Source organism: Perissodus microlepis, chromosome 22 (genome assembly GCF_051167445.1).
Source record: "Perissodus microlepis isolate ML-2025 ecotype Zambia chromosome 22, ASM5116744v1, whole genome shotgun sequence".
Lineage (NCBI taxonomy): Eukaryota > Metazoa > Chordata > Actinopteri > Cichliformes > Cichlidae > Perissodus > Perissodus microlepis.
The window spans coordinates 21,311,146-21,330,117 of NC_140481.1; the positions used below are offsets into that span (position 1 = coordinate 21,311,146).

General features: G+C 42.2%; 1 protein-coding gene across 2 annotated transcripts in view; it reads left to right on the plus strand.

The window, feature by feature from the left end:
• efna3a (ephrin-A3a) overlaps positions 1 to 18,601 on the plus strand; it is an 83,464-nt gene extending 64,863 nt beyond the window's left edge. For both annotated transcript variants that reach the window (XM_084918874.1, XM_084918875.1), the window contains one exon: positions 16,003 to 18,601. In XM_084918874.1, the coding sequence (XP_084775000.1) occupies positions 16,003 to 16,121 (119 nt within the window). In that variant the 3' untranslated portion in view covers positions 16,122 to 18,601. The remainder of the gene's footprint in view (positions 1 to 16,002) is intronic.
• Positions 18,602 to 18,972: the final 371 nt, after the last annotated feature.

Genomic DNA, 18,972 nt, shown 5'->3' on the forward strand with positions numbered 1-18,972 from the left:
GTCAGCTATTTTCTGGGAGTTTTTGATGGCTATTTCGTAGCTCTGTTCGAGGTAGCTTTTCAACTGCTTGACGTATTGAGAGTGAGTCAACTGTGGCTTGTTTGGCTGTGGCAGGCCAAAGGCAATATCAATGGGCAAGCGAGGCTGTCTACCAAACATTAACTCATAAGGAGAATAGCCTGTTACATCATTTTTTGTACAGTTATAAGCGTGAGTAAGTGGTTTTACGAAGTCACGCCAGTGATGTTTCTCTGTGTCTTTCAAGGTACCAAGCATACTGAGTAACGTGCGATTGTATCGCTCAACAGGGTTGCCACGAGGATGATAAGGACTTGTTCGGACTTTGCGGATACCGAGCAGAGAGCACAGTTCTTTGATTGTACGCGATTCAAAGTCTCTCCCTTGATCGCTATGAAGTCGCTCTGGAAAGCCATAATGAACTAGGAAGTTCTCCCATAAGTTCTTTGCAACGGTGGTGGCTTTCTGGTCTTTGGTTGGAATGGACACAGCATACTTTGTAAAATGATCCGTGATCACTAGGACATCTTTAGTATTTTTACTGTCTGGTTCTATTGAGAGGAAGTCCATGCAGACTAGCTCCATGGGCCTGGAAGTTTTAATATTTACCAGAGGAGCAGCCTTATCTGGCAGGGCTTTTCTACGGACACATCTCTCGCAAGCTTTCACTTTCTTTTCGACATCAATTGCCATTTTTGGCCAGTAGAAACGTGACCGAATGAGTTCCAGTGTGCGTTCGACCCCTAAATGCCCCATGTTGTCATGAAGATTAAGCATAACTGTAGGGCGTAAGGAATCAGGAAGGACCAACTGCAACGAGGTCTCTGGCCCCAACTGGCGTTTCCGATACAGTAAGTCATTTTGGAGGTCAAGACGTTTCCACTCCCTTAAAAATAAGAGAACATCGTGAGACTCAGATTTAGTATTGGCTGGTGGACGTGAGTCAGCTACCAGCAGCTTGATGACTTTACTAATGGCTGGGTCTTTTCTCTGCAGGTTGACAAGATCAGTATGGGTGTATCTGGGTAAGGCTAGGAGATTGTCATCATTGCCTTCTTCTTGAAACATGTCTGGAATGGCAACTGCAGACATGGCAAGTGACTGGACTAGAGCACAGGAGGGTTCAGTCTGATCCATGGCCATATGTCTTTGACAGGCTGCCATCACGGTATCAGATTGAAGTTGGAGCTCGACATCTTTGACTGAGGACAAGAGATGGGATCTGAACTTGTCAATGCGTTGACATTCCTCAATAAAAACTGGATCGTCTTCAGGTTTGTCATGTGGTTTCCTAGATAGTCCATCTGCATCAAGATTTTGTCTCCCAGCTCTGTACTTAATGTCAAAGTTATAGGTGGACAATGCAGCCAACCAACGATAACTAGTGGCATCAAGCTTTGCTGTGGTCAGAAGGTAAGTCAATGGGTTATTGTCGGTGATGACTCTGAATGTGTTCCCATATAAATAGTCATGAAACTTATCAGTTATGGCCCACTTTAAAGCTAGAAATTCTAACTTGTGGCGGGGTATCTAGCTTCGCTACGGGATAGACCACGACTTGCATAGGCTATAACCTGTGTGGTTCCATTCTGCACTTGATAAAGAGCTGCCCCAAGTCCGGTTGTACTGGCATCTGTGTGTACCAGGTAAGGTAGCTTTGCATCAGCATACCCAAGGACTGGTGAGGTGGTGAGTTTTTCAATAATAGTTTGAAACGATTTCTGGCACTCTGGTCCCCAACGATCACCAAAGGGCTCTTTGGGGTTCAGATACTTTGGATCACTGGGTGGGTTTTTACAATGCTTTCGTCTCGGAGGATAGCCAGCTGTGAGGGAGGTGAGGGGCTTGACAATTTTTGAGTAATCTTTGACAAATCTCCGGTAATAACCGGTAAAACCAAGAAACGATTGGAGTTCTTTTAAGGTTCGGGGTCTCGGCCAAGTCTTGAGTGCTTCAGTTTTTTCGGGGTCAGTCTTTACGCCGTCTCTAGATACAATGTGGCCTAGATAACGGACTGATGTTTGGAAGAAACGACATTTGTCGGGCGAGAGTTTCAGCCCGTACTCTCTGAGTCGCTCAAGAACATGAATGAGTCGGGTCTCATGATCTTCAAGGGAACTGGAAAAGACTATCAAATCATCCAAAAAGACTAACACTTCTTTCAGATTGATGTCTTTCATACACTTTTCCATAAGCCTTTGGAAAGTGCTTGGGGCATTTGTTATTCCCTGGGGCATATGATTGAATTCGTAGAAGCCGAAGGGGCACACGAAGGCTGTCTTTGGCTTATCTTCTTCACACATCTCGATTTGATAGTACCCTGACTTAAGGTCCATCACAGAGAACCACTGAGATCCTGCAAGAGCAGAAAATGACTCCTCTAAGTTTGGCAGGGCATATGCATCACGGATGGTCTGCAAGTTAAGCTTCCTAAAGTCAATGCATAACCGCACATCACCATTCTTTTTGCGGACCACCACTATCGGTGATGAGAATGGAGATTCAGATTCTCTGATTATGCCTGCATCTAAGAGGGCTTGTAAGTGCTTTTTAACTGCCTCGTAATCATGGGGATGAATCGGGCGAGATCTCTGTTTGAAGGGGGTTTCGTCTTTTAAGTTGATGTGATGTTTTACATGTGTGGCATGCCCAAAATCAAGATCATTGTGTGAGAAAACATCAGAGAAGGTGTTTAGCTTTTCAGCTATCTTCTCTTTCCACTTTTCAGATAGTGGTGATTCACCAAAGTCGAAACTGAGAGGGGGTCTTGAGGTTGAAGTCTGCTGCTGAGAGTTACACTTTGCAGACACCTTTTGGTCGCCTTTCTCAGGCTCAGGACATGGCATGACACAGTCAGGGGCAACTAACTCAGCAATTACACAGTTAGTGGGCAATGTAATGTCATGGTTAGTCTCGTTTCTCAGCAACACAGGAACTTTATAAGGTCCGTGCTTTGGCAGAGATATAAGGCAACAATCTACAAACACACCACCAGGTAGGGAGCCGGTAGTGGGCTGTTCAATAAGTGCACACTGTTCAGGCTTAGCGTGGCTAGCATGCATAAAACCTTCCACTAGTAGCTTTTGATTTGCAGGAAGGACTTCTTGGGTTCTACTTTGAAGTTTTACCAAGCCGATCTTGCCACTGTCAATTTGTCTTTTTCTGGATGCTAATGTCTTTAGCACTTGTTGGTATCCATAAGGGAGTACCTTAAAGTCAGGTAAGGTGCTCTCACAAAGATGCTCATATAAGGGGTCAAGTGTATTTGTGCCAATTAGTAGAGGTGTGTCTGAGTTTGAGCGAATGTCAGGGACAACTAAGGCAAGAGTAGATAGTTCAAGCTCTGACTGATCGAGATCTTTGGGGAACATGATACTCGTCTCAATGTATCCCAAGTAAGGGACTGTCTGACCATTCGCACCTTCGACCTCTAGGAGATCACTGATGGGTTTTATAGGATGATCAGGTAAGTGTTCTTGATAGAAGGATTTGGCAATAGTGGTTACTTGAGAGCCCGAGTCGAGCAAGCAACTACATTCAACGCCATTGATAACAACTCTGGCTGTGCATTTTCTACCCACAAGTCTTTTGGGAAGTTTAGGCACTGAGTGAACATTAGCTGTTTCACATTGGGCTTTTGTTGTCTTTTTCTCAGTGGGACTTGGTTCAGATTTAGCACCCATCTGTCCCGCGACAGGGGCTCCTTCTAGTTTAAATTAAAGGACTCATCAACTGGTCTGGATATTTCCCATTCTCGCTGCTTTTGTCTGAGGGCATTCCTTTTAGCTGCTACTAATGCTGGGTTGGGATCGTTACTACAGCTGGAAGCGATATGACCATCTTCTCCACACTTGAAACAGTATCCAGGTTTGGGTTTGGCTGACACTGCAGCTATTTGTGGTATCTGTTCCGGCTTGTTCTGAGTTTTGGTACTTGTGTTCCTTTTTGCTTCCTTTTGAAGTTTCTGCGATCTTTTCTCTGTTTTATCAGCTCTGAGCTGTGCGATTTGAGACCTGAGGTCAGCAATTTGCTTCTGGATGTCAGACGAATTGCTGTCCATTTCATGCTCATAATCGTTCCTACCTTGAGAGCGTGTGGTTTGCACGTTAGAATAAACACGAGTCTTTTGGATCCCCAAATGTTGTTTCATGCGGGTTGCTTTACTTGCCTGTTTGTCCTCCTCGGTGCGTAGGTGGAGGAGTAGCTCTGCAAAATGAGGTGGGTCGTCTTTCTTTTGTTCAAGTTGAAGGTTTGCAATCAATGAGCTGTCCCAACACCCTCTACAAAACTGTCTCAGGAGCTGTTTATTGATGTCACTAGAAGCAATTCCGTCTCTTTTTATGACTAGGTTTAACACTGTGTGCAATCTTTGCAGGTAATGTGAGGGTTTTTCACCTCCATTTTGATTGGTGTTTAAGAAGCGAGCAAAGAGTTCGTCACCGTCCTCTACAGTTGCATAGGCAGAATCAAGATGTTCAAGGTAAGTTTTGGGGTTTGCTTTTGGACCAAGAGCTTTCACCAGGTCCGCTGCAGGGGGTGAAAGACTTTCAACAATCTTTCGCACAACTTGAGTTTCGGTGAGCGAGGGATCAGTCAAGCAAAACTCTACGCTGCTGCGCCAAATGTCATAGTCAGTTTCGAAAGGAGGATGTGGAACTTTCCCTGAAAAAGGTTTCAGTCTGTATTGCGAGTTTGGTGGGGGAATGACTTCACTGCTTTTAACAATGTGCTCTACAATAACCCGCTGCACTTCAGGTGTGCTTAAAAGGTTGGTGGGAATCTGAGGGGTTTGTTTCTCAGCCTCTGCCGGTGGGTGAGTATTCAAGGCACTTACATGGTTGCTATTGGGTGTTAAAGGAGGAGAAGGTAGGGCCTCATCACTGTGGGGCACTGGCTCCTGTTCAGTGGAAGGCTCAACTGTGTGGACATCCCCTCCCAATGACTCCCCAATTTTAGCTAGTTCATCCATCAAAAGGTCTTTAAACGATCGGTTGCTTCGTGCTGCCACATCTTTAAGCTGTGACAGGTAAGTTACGGTAGCTGATGCGCTGATTTCAATGCTATACGCACTGGCTAGGTCTCGAATGTGATAGACAACTTCAGGTTTCACAGTGCAAGGTCTGTCATAAGGCAAATATCTTTTCTCTAGTTCTTTAGCAGTAGCCTCATGTTGAAACTCCACAATAACCTGACCACCAGTTGGTAACTTAATCTGCCTACTGACAGGACCGAAAGCTTCTAAGAACTCAATTATTTCTTTATCAATGTCTGTGTTAGTTAAACCACTGATCAAGACAGCATTTTGAACTTTAACATTCTCTGTTTTCACAACTTCCATTGTTAGGACACGTAAAAGTACCAGTAGGAAAAAAACAAGTCACTGTGAAGCTCCAGGCACTCTTAAATGTTTTATTAAATTTTGGATGGACTAACAACTCTGCAAACCCTCCTGGCTGGTTCGCCACTTTCTGTAGCCAAGTACAGGATAGGGTAGGGGAAATTAAAGTAAGATGGAGAGAATGGGCCAATAGCTAGATTCGTAGGAGGGATAAAGTGAGTTGCGTGGAGAAGAATGACTGGAGCCACAGGTAAAGTTGCTATGAATTGTATTAAACTACTTAGCAACAATTTAACAGCATTTCATGAACAGGAATGAAAACATAAAATAAAATACAGTGACAGCAATAATAATAACAATCAGAAACCTATCTGAGCTCAGATATGTCAGTCTTGCCGGCTTAATAGTCAGTGTTCAGTCAAGTCAGATCCAATAGGTCAAAAGTTTGTGATTGGTGCGATTTCGTCCTACCGCACTGTTGCAATTGTTCGTGAGAGAAGAGCAACCTGCCCTTCTGGGCCAACTCGGAATGGCTGTGGTTCGGTTCAAAGGGAAAGGCTCGCCATCTTCCTCGTCAGGAAGAGATCCAGGTCTCACGATCCCAAAAAAAAAAACCTAGCCAGCACACTTCTAATGTTCAACTCTCAGAGAGGATCTTGTTCAACTCTCAGAGAGGATCTTGTTCACTTCATCCGCTCCCGCGCAGATCGCGATGGTTTCAAGGTCCGAAATGTTCACAATAAATCAGGTCCGTTTCTCCAAGGTCCATGCAGATCTCCGGTATGGATATTTGCTCAATTTATCAAGTTAATAGTTATTTTCCAGCGAAAAGCTTGGCGGTGAAAATCAGCAATGGTCTCGTGCGCCTCCGTCTCTCTCTGTGTCTGAGCACGTGACGGTACAGAGCAGGGGAAGGCGGGGCTTGTTCCTTCCTAACCAGTAGGGGTGTTAAATATACTCTTTGGGTTTTATTCTTATATTTATAGTATTTATCTTTTATTATTGATTTACTTTTGATCAACTCAGTGATTAACAGAGTAATGATGAATCACAATTAACAATAACAATGTTGTAGTGCATTACTGAGTCGTGTAAACTCACTGGGTTACAGTGACTTTAACGCGCTATGCACCTCAGCAGTTCCGCACTTGCACACTTTGTAATTTGACATAATGTGACACTTCGCAGCCAGCCTGCATGGCACGGTGCTTCATTTTTATACAACAGGACTGAACACACCTGAGTTCAAAGATTATGAGGTGTAGCCCACAATGTTTTTTTCTAGATAGTATATATAAAATGTTTGCCTTTGTTTTCTCTTGCAGTTTAGATTGGCTTTAAAACCTGTATCTAACAGATTGTATTATATTTAAAAAAAATTGATGCAGCCTCCTAGTCTGAGAAATAAAGCCAATAAGCATCTTTTCCCAAGAAATGTTTGGAGTGAATCACTGTATTTCCACCACAGTGATTATATGATGATATTTTACCCACCAAAGACGTCCCTGCGGAGGGGTTATTATTTTCTGACAGTTCAAGAACTCGGGCTTTCAGCGCTAAACATTTCTGACTGGTCAAGTAGCCTGCTTGTACCATTTTGGGCCAGTCTGTCTTATCTCACATTCATTTTCACGATATTTGGTAAAATTCAGTTTACCTACTTTAAGGTATAACACAGAAGCTGTTGGGTACTGTTTGTAAACACTACATTCAATTTTGGAGCTGTGGGAGTGAGAACAAGAGCAAACAGTGGTGGTTGAGTGAGGTAGAAAACGAATGTAGAAAGGGAAGAGAGAGAGAGGGAGGTGTTAGCAAAAAAGTGATGAATCAGAGGCAGAAAATGTTATTTTCTACACAAATAAACATTCCCACACCCAAGTAAATGTCTCAAACTTCCATTCTGGTGGGCACAGTGGTAGAGTGGGTAGCACTGTTTCCTCATAGTGAGAAGATTACCGGTGTGAACTCCAGCCGGGACTTTTCTGTGTCGAGTTTGCATGATCTCCTTGTGCCTACACAAGTTTCCTCTGTGAGTTCTGGCATTCTCCCACAGTCCAAAGACTTGCATGGTGGTTAACCAATGATTTCTAATTGGCCATGGAGGAACACAGGTCGACCAGTGCAAGGAGTAGAGGTAGTGAAGGTGGATGAGTTTATGCACCTGGGGTCAACCAGTCAAAGAAGTGGACAGTGTACAAGAGAGCTAAAGAAGAAGAGAGTGCAGGCAGGGTGGCATGGTTGGAGATGAGTGTAAGGGGTGCTTTGTGGACAAAGAGACAGGAAATCGACCTGGAGTTGAAGATGACAAAATGCTCATTGCCAGAGTACACCAGAGAATCGGCTCAGATTGAGCAGATTAGAGAAAAAGTTAGAGAAGCAAGGCTGAGATGGTTTGGACATGTGCAGAGGAGGAATAGTGGATATACTGAACAAAGGATGCTGAAGCTACTGGGCAGGAGGAACATGGAAAGATCAAATACGAGATTCATGGATGCAGTGAAGGAGAACATTAAAAAGTGTGGCGTGACAGAGGAGCATGCAAGGGAAAGGATGAGATCGAGGCAGAGGATCCGCTGTGGCAAGGCCTAAAAGGGGGCAGCTTAAAGAAGAAAAAGCAGTTGTCCAATGATATGAGGTAGATGAAGTGCTTGAAGACTGTATAATAAAGTGCTGTATGGCTAAAATGTGACGTGTAGTTTAAAGCACTTTCACAGTCATTAAGACTAGAAAACAGCTGTAAAAATGTGAGTATGTTAGACTCTCCTTTTTAACAGTCATTAGTTGTATAGAAGTCTATGAGGAAAATGACTTTACTTCTCAGTTCATTTGTGGCCTCAGTAAACACTTATCGAATGAGCTCCCAGTCACTAGTTACAAGTCTTACTCAATACAGGGTGATGCTCATTTTGTAAATCACAGTCATACTTAGACCAGGATGTAATTTAGGGCGAGTCTACCTTGATGTTGACAAGTCTATATAAGTGTGTAGTGCCACTGGTTTGTCAGTGAGACCTGACCTTGAATCAAAAGCATAATCTGGGCTCCAAAGCAGGACTTCACAAACCAGTGGGAGACTGGCTGTTCCTACATTTCAACTATTAGTCTTATTTAGTATGTTAATAATTAAAACAATACTCAGGAGTTTTGAAATCTTCAAAAGTGGCAATCTATAAAACAAGGAAGAAAATACTCCCACAATGCTCGGCACGGGCGCGCACACACATGCACATTCACAAAGAAACACCATCTTTCTTCTTCTGTGCGAAATCCAAGGTCAGCAGAGGTCTTGTAAGAAATGAAAGGCCCATGTTTACCTAAGAAGAAAGCATGTCAGTGAGCAAGTCAATTGTGCAGCTGAGTGGTTACATAAACCCTCTATTTTTCTTTGTCTTTCTCCATCCCCATCTCAAACAAAAGCCTCTTGCCGGGAATCATTTAGTATGCTTGTTTCTTGGAGCTGTAGGCAGTCTGTGACGAGAGCTAAGAGAGTGTGACCTGCCTGAGATGGAAACTGAGACCAACTGAGATAGAATGAAAAGAGCTCTTGAGCCATCAGCAATGAGTACCTTCAGAAAGAGGAAAGGCAGAAAACAGAAGAGAGAGAGCGAAAGACTGAGGGAGAGACGGTGTGAGACAGAGAAAGTCAGACAGATAAAAGACGGGAAGGGAGGCAGTGAAAGAGAAAATGCAGCAGGAGAAAGTCTGACAAAAAGAAGGATAGATAAGGCAGAGTGAGAGAAACAGGCAAAAAAAGAGATAAAACCAGAGTGAGAGCAGAGAAGGGGGAGTGCAGAGAGAAGGGGCAGAGGAAGAAAGAAAAGCTCAGTGGTGGGCGAATTGCTCAGCAGTAACTCAGGCTCGAGCTTACGTAGAATTTAATATAAAAAAAACACACGCGCACACACACGCACACTGGCAGGGAATCATAAAATATCATAGCCTACGGCGTTGTGATGCATTTTGCTGATTACATTTGGAGAAATAACAAAATCAGGACATACAGATTTATGCGCACACACTTATAACAACTCATGGCCCCGTTGGCTCAGCTGACCGCTGGACACCCACTCTGTGACTCACCCTGAGAACCAGACCCACCCACGGACTGGCTTTACGTCAACAAATCTCTCCATCTCTCCCTCACATGTGTTTAGGCCTGCCTTCATCCTCGTTCCTTTATTATTAGCTTCATTTCTACGTCACATTTTCCTTATTTAACAGAGAGTCTCTTCTGTTGCAGCTCCTATCCTGTTGTTGTAGTTTTACCCACCATTTCGGCGTATGCGGTGAAAGGCCAAGTAAAAGCAAGATAAACGTACAGACTGTAAACAAATCCCCCAGGCCAGTCAAACTTACTGGGAAGGTCAAATTAAGGGCAACAATAAAAATAGGACCCAGGCTGTGCACGGTGACCATTCATCACACTTTATAATTTGTGAAAGGAAGCGCTGATACCATTTGCAGACTGCATGCAAGCAGTGCTTACTAATCAGTTTTATGAAACAGCCCACTGTGGGCTTGTTTACAGTCTGTCAGAATGTCTGTTTCGCTTGCATTTTTTCCCCAATTAAAAAGCATTTATGGATCTCTGCAATTAAGTGTAAAATGAGTTGATTTGCCATTTTTGTGATATTTACTTTTTAACCCCCCTGCAATCCACCTCTCATCTGCATGTAGCTGTGTTCAGCATTAATTATGGATAGCGAATCCTACAGCAAGCTGCTCGTAGTATTGTGCTACGAGAATTCAGTGTCAGTATTGCTTCTTCCTCCATGAATTAATCATAGGTTTCTAGTTTGCTATAGCAAAACCATAGCACGCTCTGTTCATCTTTCCTACTGTGACATACCTGCTCTTAAAATCTTTCCACCTGAGTGCCTGCAGCAGCAGAGGAGGGCTAAAAGCTTGAACATAAATTAGATGGTGGACAAGAAAATACAACTGAAAATGGATAATTCACACGCATAAATTTACTTCTTTTCACCGTCTCTGTTTATATGCAGAATTTCTTCAAATCAATCATAAAATGTTGTGCAAACAAACACTTTTTTTGCAGTCTGTCCATCATTCTAATCAAGTCTGGTAAGTTAACTGCATAAACCTTGGTGAAGTTAGCAGATGTTGTATTTTAGTAGCCACCGAACAAAAAGACACCTGGCTGCCATTTCACTCTACTGCGCTAACCAATCAAACTAAACAATTAGTGATATGGACATCATGCTGGCAAAATTTTCAGCTGACCTGGCAGCTGAATTTTGGGTTGTTAGTAAGAGCTGACATAATGTTTTTTGTGACAAGATGAGACATATGGTGACTAAAGAGTACAGTCATCTGATGCAGTCATGCAGTCATGTGAAAAACCAGCTACATCCCATGATTCAGTAGCTTGCAGAACCACCTTTAATAACAGCTGACAGTAACATGAAGTAGCTGCTTTCTTGGCCCACTCTTCCTTAAAGCATTGCTTCCCTTCATTGAGGTTTGCAGGCATTTTTTATCCACAGATCTCTTAAGATCCCACTACAATATTTCAGTCAGTTTGGCATCTATATTTTGATTGTGTCATCGCAGGACCTTCGTGTTTTTGTTTTTCGGTCATTCTGTTGTAGATTTGCTGTTGACCTGTTGTACGGCTCAGTTCTGGCCAAGCTTTCGTTTTCACATGAGATTCTAGAATGCTTTAATATAAAGAGTTAAAACAAGCCCAAATCATCACCACTACACCACCATGGTTGACAGTTGGTATGAGGTGTTTCTGCCGATATGCTCTGCTTAGTTTTCACTGAATGTGGCGCTATGTATTATGGCCAAACATCTACACTCTTCTGTCCCATGTATTGTATGTATTATGGCCAAACATCTACACTCTACACTCGGTTTTTTCATATATAACTTTGCAAAGCTGTGCAAAGCTGTGCTGCCATGTTCTTATTAGAGAAAAAAGGACTTTCTCCTGGCAGCCCTTCCAGACAAGTTATACCTGTTTAGTCTTTTTCTAATTGTATTGTCATGAACTTTAACATTTAACATGCTCACAGAGGCGTGTAGAATCTAAGATGTAGCTCTTGGGTTTCTTGCACTTTCTCTGAGTATTGCACAGTTTGACCATGGAGTGAATTGGGTGGAAAGTCCACTCCTGGGAAGATTGTGGCATTGTGTTAACACACACCTGAATGCTTCAGACCTGCAAATTGCCAAAACATCTGCTTTTAAGTGTAGAGGTGCTCACACTTGCTAATGATGAGTTAATTAAGTGCATTTGATTAGTAGCACCTGGCTGCTACTTATCCTCTTAATTCCGATGGCAGTGGTAAGCCTTTCCTTAGTTTTTAGAGCATTGCACAGAACTCTGTGAAAATGCTCTTTTTCACATGACTGCAGTCTCATATGATCCTAATTTCTGCCGCTATCTTTATGTAGATACAAGGAAGATGGCATCCACAGCTGGACCTACGCACAAGACCTGGTTGAAATGCAAGTTGAAGTAGTAGATAGCCATTCAGAGGCCTGAAACCAGCCTAATAACCTCTCAACGTTTAAGCTGACGGAGTCAATGGTCAGCTTTTAGTGCACAATAACAGCAGTGCTCAGTGTTAGTCAGTGAGTGCTAATTGCTCCCCCGGTTTTATTGGTAACAACAATCAGTGGACTGTTATTTAGATCGAGTGAAAGACGTTTTAATATCCTCCACAGTGTTACACCTCCCCCACTGACCTGGAGAGCTGTAGGCGTGCAAGATGGGCCCATTGCCTCATGTTGTTTATGCCTCGCTGCAAGTCTAGCATCATTGTGGCATAGCTGGCACGAGGATTTATCAGACCAGACAACCTCTTTCCACTCATCGACAGTCTACTGCTTTTGTTTCTTATCTCACTGTAAATGCCTTGAGGCGGTTCACCGTGGACAGGAGAGCTACCCTGCATGCCCATCTGTTGTTATACCCCCTTTCACACTAGACTGCACCGGATTGTGCGCTTGGAAATTGATTACTATATCCTACAATTGTACTGTGATGTTAGATGTCAAACACTGGACCTTTGATAACTTGTTATGGCCCGAGGCAGGAAGTGTTCCCCACATTCATCTTCCAATGCCGTCCTCCCTAAATAGCAAGGGTTTTGAAGAGGTGCACATTGTGTGGGGTGGTGATTGTCAAAGCTCACGGCACCCACAAACAAGTCTGTAAGAATCAGTTCACATGCACAGCAACTTTCGAGAAGAGACTGTGCAGTTGCTTATGTAAAGGTAAGGAACGGCCGGCTTTTTCTGGAGGCAAAGGATGTCTCATCTTCTCATCTCCAACTGTACGCTGTGCCTCAGACTGTTGAAATGTTGTTAGAGAGACAATCCACATGGTGTGGCGGCCTCGCTGTGACCTGTGGGTCTTACCTGAGGCAGCGCCTTAACTTAGTGTTCCTTGTTTGTCTTCACCCTGATGCATTGCCGTGTGAATGTCAGGGTTGTGCGTCATCAGACAGATGCCTCGTGTCACTTAAGAGCAACTTTGACGTGGACAGGAGTCATGCAGTGAGAGAGGTCGCTTTACTCTCAGAGAAAACAAAATTCCATGCATTTATCACCTGCAAGGTGATTGCCATCTCTCTCTGTTATCACCAGCTATCTAGTTTTTTTCTTGTAATTAGGTGCCTGCGCTGTTACATGTAGCAAGTTCAGACAAGAATTTAAAGTTGCAATGAAAAAGAAAAAAAAAAAAGAAGAAAAAAAAAGAAAGAAAAAAATTTTGCCTGTTAAATTTGGTGCTTTTGTAACTGAAGCCAGTTTAATTTTATGGAAGACTCGAGCTTTATATCACAAAATAATATAAAAGAGAGGGGATTTCAATTGATAACCATACTGGTTTTGTTGTCTGTCAGCCAAAGCTTGTCAAATAAATATCTTTCTTCTACCAAAGCAGACATGTTGCATTAAACTACTTTTCATATAAGGTCAAATCAGTGTATCATATATATATAATGCCCATGTCTTTACTCGTATTAGTATTTCAGATACTGTTAATGCTTTAATCTTGTGCAAAAGTCTGTTATTATACAAAAAAAATCAGTGACAACGAGTTTTGAAATTTTGAGTTCAGCTCTTCATCAGTGTGTACAAAAGATCTCAGGAGACAGGTACAACAACGAGCCTCTACAGCCATCTGTAACACACGGTTGAAGCTCTGTCATGATTTGGTAATACATTTCAGCCAGTGGTGTTCAAGCTCCTGTCAAAACTGATGGAATTATAAACACAGAAAAGTATCATCAGATTTTGATACCATAAAATTTGCAATACCATCTGGAAAGCATCTGATTTCCAACAGCTTTATTTTTCAGCATGACAATGATCCCAAACACACTGCCAATCCAGTTAAAAGCAAGAATGGCTTGGCCTCCCCAGAGCCTGAACTTCAATATTATTGAATCAACATAGGATCATCTTGACAGAAAACAGAAAAAAATGCAACCAACATCCAAGTTTTAAATGTCCTTCAAAAAGCCTGGAGAATTATTCCTGAAGACTACAATTTTCAATTAAATTAAATTTGATTTATTTACCTCAAGCCCCTTTATATTTTTTAAGACCCTACAATAATACAAAGAAATCAAAGAAAAAGGTAACGATCATATGACACTCTGTGGGAAGGAAAAACTCCTTTTTAACCCAAAGAAATCCCCAGCAGAACCAGGCTAAGTGAGAGGCGTTTATCTGCTGCAACCAATTGGGGTGAGGGGACGAAGACGGGACAAAGACATGCTGTGGAAGAGAGCCAAAGATTAATAATAAGTAATAATTAAATGTGCAGAGGTTTACAAACACATAGTGAATGAAAAAGGTGACTGAAGAAAAAACACTCATCATGGGAATTCCCCAGCACCCTAGACCTATTGTAGCGTAACTAAAGGAAGATTCAGGGTCTCCTGCTCCCGCCGTAACTATATGCTTTATCAAAAAGGAAAATCTAAGTCTAATCTTAAAAGTAGAGATAGTGTCTGTCTCCCAAATCCAAATTGGAAGCTGGTTCCACTGAAGGCTCTGCCTCCCATTCTACTTTTAAATACTCTAAGACCAACAAGTAAGCCCGCAGTCTGAGAGCAAAGAGCTCTAATGGGGTGATATGGTACTATAAGGTCATTAAGATAAGATGGGGCCTGATTATTTAAGATCTTATATGTGAGGAGGAGGATTTTAGATTTGATTCTGGATTTAACAGGGAGCCAACTAAGAGAAGCCAATAAAGGAGAAATATGCTCTCTTTTTCCAGTTCCTGTCAGCAGCATTTTGGATTAACTGAACGCTTTTCAGGGAGTTTTTAGGACATACTGATAATAACGAATTACAGTAATCCAGCCTAGAAGCAATAAATGCATGAACTAGTTTTTCAGCGTCACTCTGAGACGGGATGTTTCTAATTTTAGAGATATTGCGCAAATGGAAGAAGGCACTCCTACATATTTGTTTAATATGTAGGAGAAACTCCAAGACTCCTCACAATGCTACTGGAGGCCAAGGCAATGCCATCCATAGTAAGCTTACTTTCTTACGAGATTGCATACTTCATTTGTACATGAGTTGTTGTAAGTTTGCACATTTCAGTAAATTGCTGCACAGATTTCTTGTCCTATCAAAATATAAAGAAATGAGGGATGTACCTCAGAACTGTACCTGCCACACTAGTTACTGTGTTTTGTGAACACTGAGGATGACAGCCTAACACTGAACAATTCTTCCAAACATGAAAGGTGTGATTTGTCTCTGCAGTGCTGTAGCATTAGTATTATCAGCAGTATCCTCTTTCTACTAGCTAAAAATTGTTTGCCGGTCCCTCCCTATCCACTATGGGGCTAATTTTTGAAAATGTTGACTACACCATCCAGGAGCTTGTAGAGCACTTCATGCTTATGTGCCCAAAGCAAGCATATATGAGCATGATATGAGACACAGCCTACATTTCCAAAATGTGCTGATGTCATTAAGTAATTGCAGATTTCTTCTATAATTGGGTTTATTTTATATAGAGAAGCTGGTTTCGAGCCCAGGCATCCTACAGCTGTAGGACAGATGGACAGGAAAGCTTTGTTTGCTTTCTTTTTGTTTATTTTGATTTGTAATAACCCTCTAGATATAATGGGAAGCATTATGTCGAGGCAGAACATAATCACTCAGTGTAATCCACTTTTTACCAAATAATACAAAATGTGTTCTCCCGGCTCTTTCTCCGTCTCTCCCCTCCAGCTAATGTTCTGTTGTGTCTAATCAATGGCAAGGCCATAGTAATTTGGTGTGATTGAAATCCCTCCAGGATAAAAACATCATTAGTGTGAGGAAAGGAAGAGACACACACACACACACACACACACACACAAAAAGAAATGTTTTTAATTTTCCATCCCAGGGGGGAAATGGCCATATGTAGCTGATGATAATTGGTGGTTTGTTGTTAATTGCATTATGTCTCTTTCTCTGCATATGTTAAGGCACAATTTGAATGCATCACATACTGCCTTTAGATTGATTAATTAATAATGTAGTAATGGTTTATTCCCTTCTGTCTTCTGTCTGACACATTTTCCCTCTCGCGGTTTTACATTCTTGCTCTCTCTTTTCTCACTTTCTTGTTTTCTCTTTTTGTGGTTTTTGCTCTCCAGATGAATTTAACCCTGAAGTCCCGAAGCTGGAGAAGAGCGTCAGTGGCAGCAGCCCCTCACGTGACCGCCTTCTTCTCACCGTGGCAATGCTGCTCGTGTCTGCCGTCCTTTTGTCCTAGCAACAGTCGCCGAGTGGCACTTCATGCTTAGCTGGACCCGCCTTTTGCAAAGGGCTTTGTATCCACCAAGTTTGTGATTACGTGAAATCTGACAGAAACACACAGAGTCAAGGTGCAACTGAAGCGCAATCAAAAGGACACAGACAAAAAAAACACGACAAAAAACAACAAAAAAACCCCAACAAAAACAAACTTTAACTTAGCTTAATGAACTTTAAAAAAAAGAGGCCTTTTTTGCTGTCATATTTACACCAGTGTATTTTGACACTCCATGTGCTCCATAGTGTAGGGGTTTACACATTCACCTAACAAGCGAAAGATTCCCAGTTGCATCCCAGGAGGAGACGCAAATCCCTTCGGGGTTGTGTCAGGAAGAGCATCCGGCGTAAAAATCTGCCAAATCAATTATGCGGAGCTACCGGCTGTGGCCTTATCCCTTGTGAAAAAGGGAGCGGCCGAAAGTAGCTTCTTACATGTTGCTGGATATCATTATCACACCACTACCACCTTTATTGCGGGTGTTGAGACCAAAACAACACTCAGAGTCCGACTTCTGCGCTGCTCCGAAGCCTGATGAGAGTAAGAAAACTGACTTGTAATAACTTGGGTGCAGACTACACGCTCTTATTGTAGCATGGATATCAAATCACCGGAGGAATTTAAGCTGCTTTCTCTTCAACTTTGAGCTTTGAAGAAGATTGGAAACCTGGACTCCGCAGTGGCTTTTTAGTCCTTGGACCACAGGCCCAGTCTGATGATGCATTAAACCCAACTTTGATGTAGTAATGAGCAAGATGGACTCTGGATCTGTACTGATCTTACCCAGACTATCAGGACATAATCAGTCGTGATGAGAACTCCTGCTGTTGCGCTGGACATTGAAGAATGTTTTAACACTGATGTGAGGAAGCCGGTGGTAATAACGGTCCAAGAAAGGGGAAAGACTTTGTGATATATCCACGAGCCTGTCAAAAATCCATTTTCACCAGACATCAAAAAAATACCCCTAGCTTTGTGATAGGTACAGATGCAAAGCCTGCATTTCTTAGAAGGTAGCAAGTGCCCTCTTAGAACTAGTCTTTTGTCTGCATTTCCTGCCTTCACACTGTAACAACCCTAGAAAAGTACAGACCCTGGACTAGTAATTTGATGGCACTTAGACGTGGTAGATGTGGTAGATGTGTGTTTTGTTCTGACGCATTTACCTTCAGCACTTGGCGTAGATTTTCCGGATGTCAAACCTTTCGCTGCAATCAGCACAGTCATTCAGAACGTCACTAATTTACAATTCTTAAAAAAAAAAAGAAAAAAAAAAGAAACTCTCACAGCAGCAAGTCCCCTTTTAATCCCAGACAACCCTGTCTGTTCCTTTTTCCACAGCCAATCAGTGCTGATGACCATTAACAGCAGTCACAGTCACCCTGGAAACAACCCCATACAGTCGCCAAAGTGCGGCAGGTGCCTGAGGAGAAACTGTGCTTTGAGTCTCAAAGTAACGCTGCCGCCATTTTGTTAAAAAAAAAAAATTATAAAGACGTTAAAAAAAAAAAAACACTTGTGAATGTGCAAATAAAGAGAAGTTCACTTTTTTATATTGTAATACAGGACAGCGTAGGCTTAATCAGATTACAATGTGTGCTTTTTTTATTTATTAAATTTTTCAAACGTATTTATTTTATCATTAAACTATTTATTTCCCTAATTTATTAGCGTGCATTTGTAGGCCTTTGCTTAATAAGCTATCGTGCCATTTGTTTTAATTCTTATTCTTTTTTTCTATTATTACAGTGAATTTTTTACTGCAGCATTTTTGCTTGTGTAGATAAATTGATGTAACTCAGCCTGACACAAAGAGAAGGTTATTGTTCATGACTAATCAGTAGGGACGTACGCGCAGTAACCCCACTCTCATGTAACGGATACTGCTTACCAGATTTTGTTGCTGAAGAGCATGTCATAAACCAACTGTGAATGCAGTGGCAGGCCATGCCGATTGAGGGGCAGCATCTCTCCGGTGTTGCGCTTGCGAAATGAGGGATGCGTGCGTCGTAATGTATATTTATAATACATGCCGGTTGTGGAATGTGCGTGTGTACAAGTGCGTGTGAGTTTGTGTGCGTGCGTGCGCGTGAGAGCAAGCAGGGGGAGAAAAAAAAAACTAAACAAGCATATGTGTGCACATTTGTGCGTATGTATGTAGAATGTGTTTGTCCGCGCTTTTCAAGTATGTGGCATTTAGGAATTTCGTACTCATAAAGGAGTCATTTGTAGGATCTGAATATGCAAGTGCGTACGAGAGAATGTGCTCTTCTGTAATGTTAGTTTATGTTACGGGGTTTGGGACGTGGGCGAAAAGCATTTACCGATGTTGAAGACAAGCACAAGAAATGTGTTTGCCTTTGACAAGAATGATTAAACAACTGTAAATTGAACCAAGAATGATTAAAACAATGCCAATTAAAACCTTTTTTGCAAATTTAGCTTTGTGTATTTATTCAGGCCTTGTGTTGTTCTGCTCTCCTTCGACTGCCCTTTCTTTATCTAAACTGTTACTCCTTCACAAACCCTGCACTCAGATGTGTTTGTTTTTCTGAAGCACTACTTGAAAGCAAATCTCTTCTGGTTTTTTTTCACGCTCCTTTTTTAGATATGTTGGTTGTGAGCAGACGGCAGTCAGGCTGCAAACTAAAACTATCCTTTTCACGTGGCCCGTCTATGCACCACCTTCGGTTTCGCAAACACCTCTTCCGCCATAAAACATAGTGACAGCGTGGAGGGAAAGTCACAGATCCAAATCTCCCACTCTATCCATCCCTCTTTCTCTTCGTACTCAAAAAAAAACAAAACACCT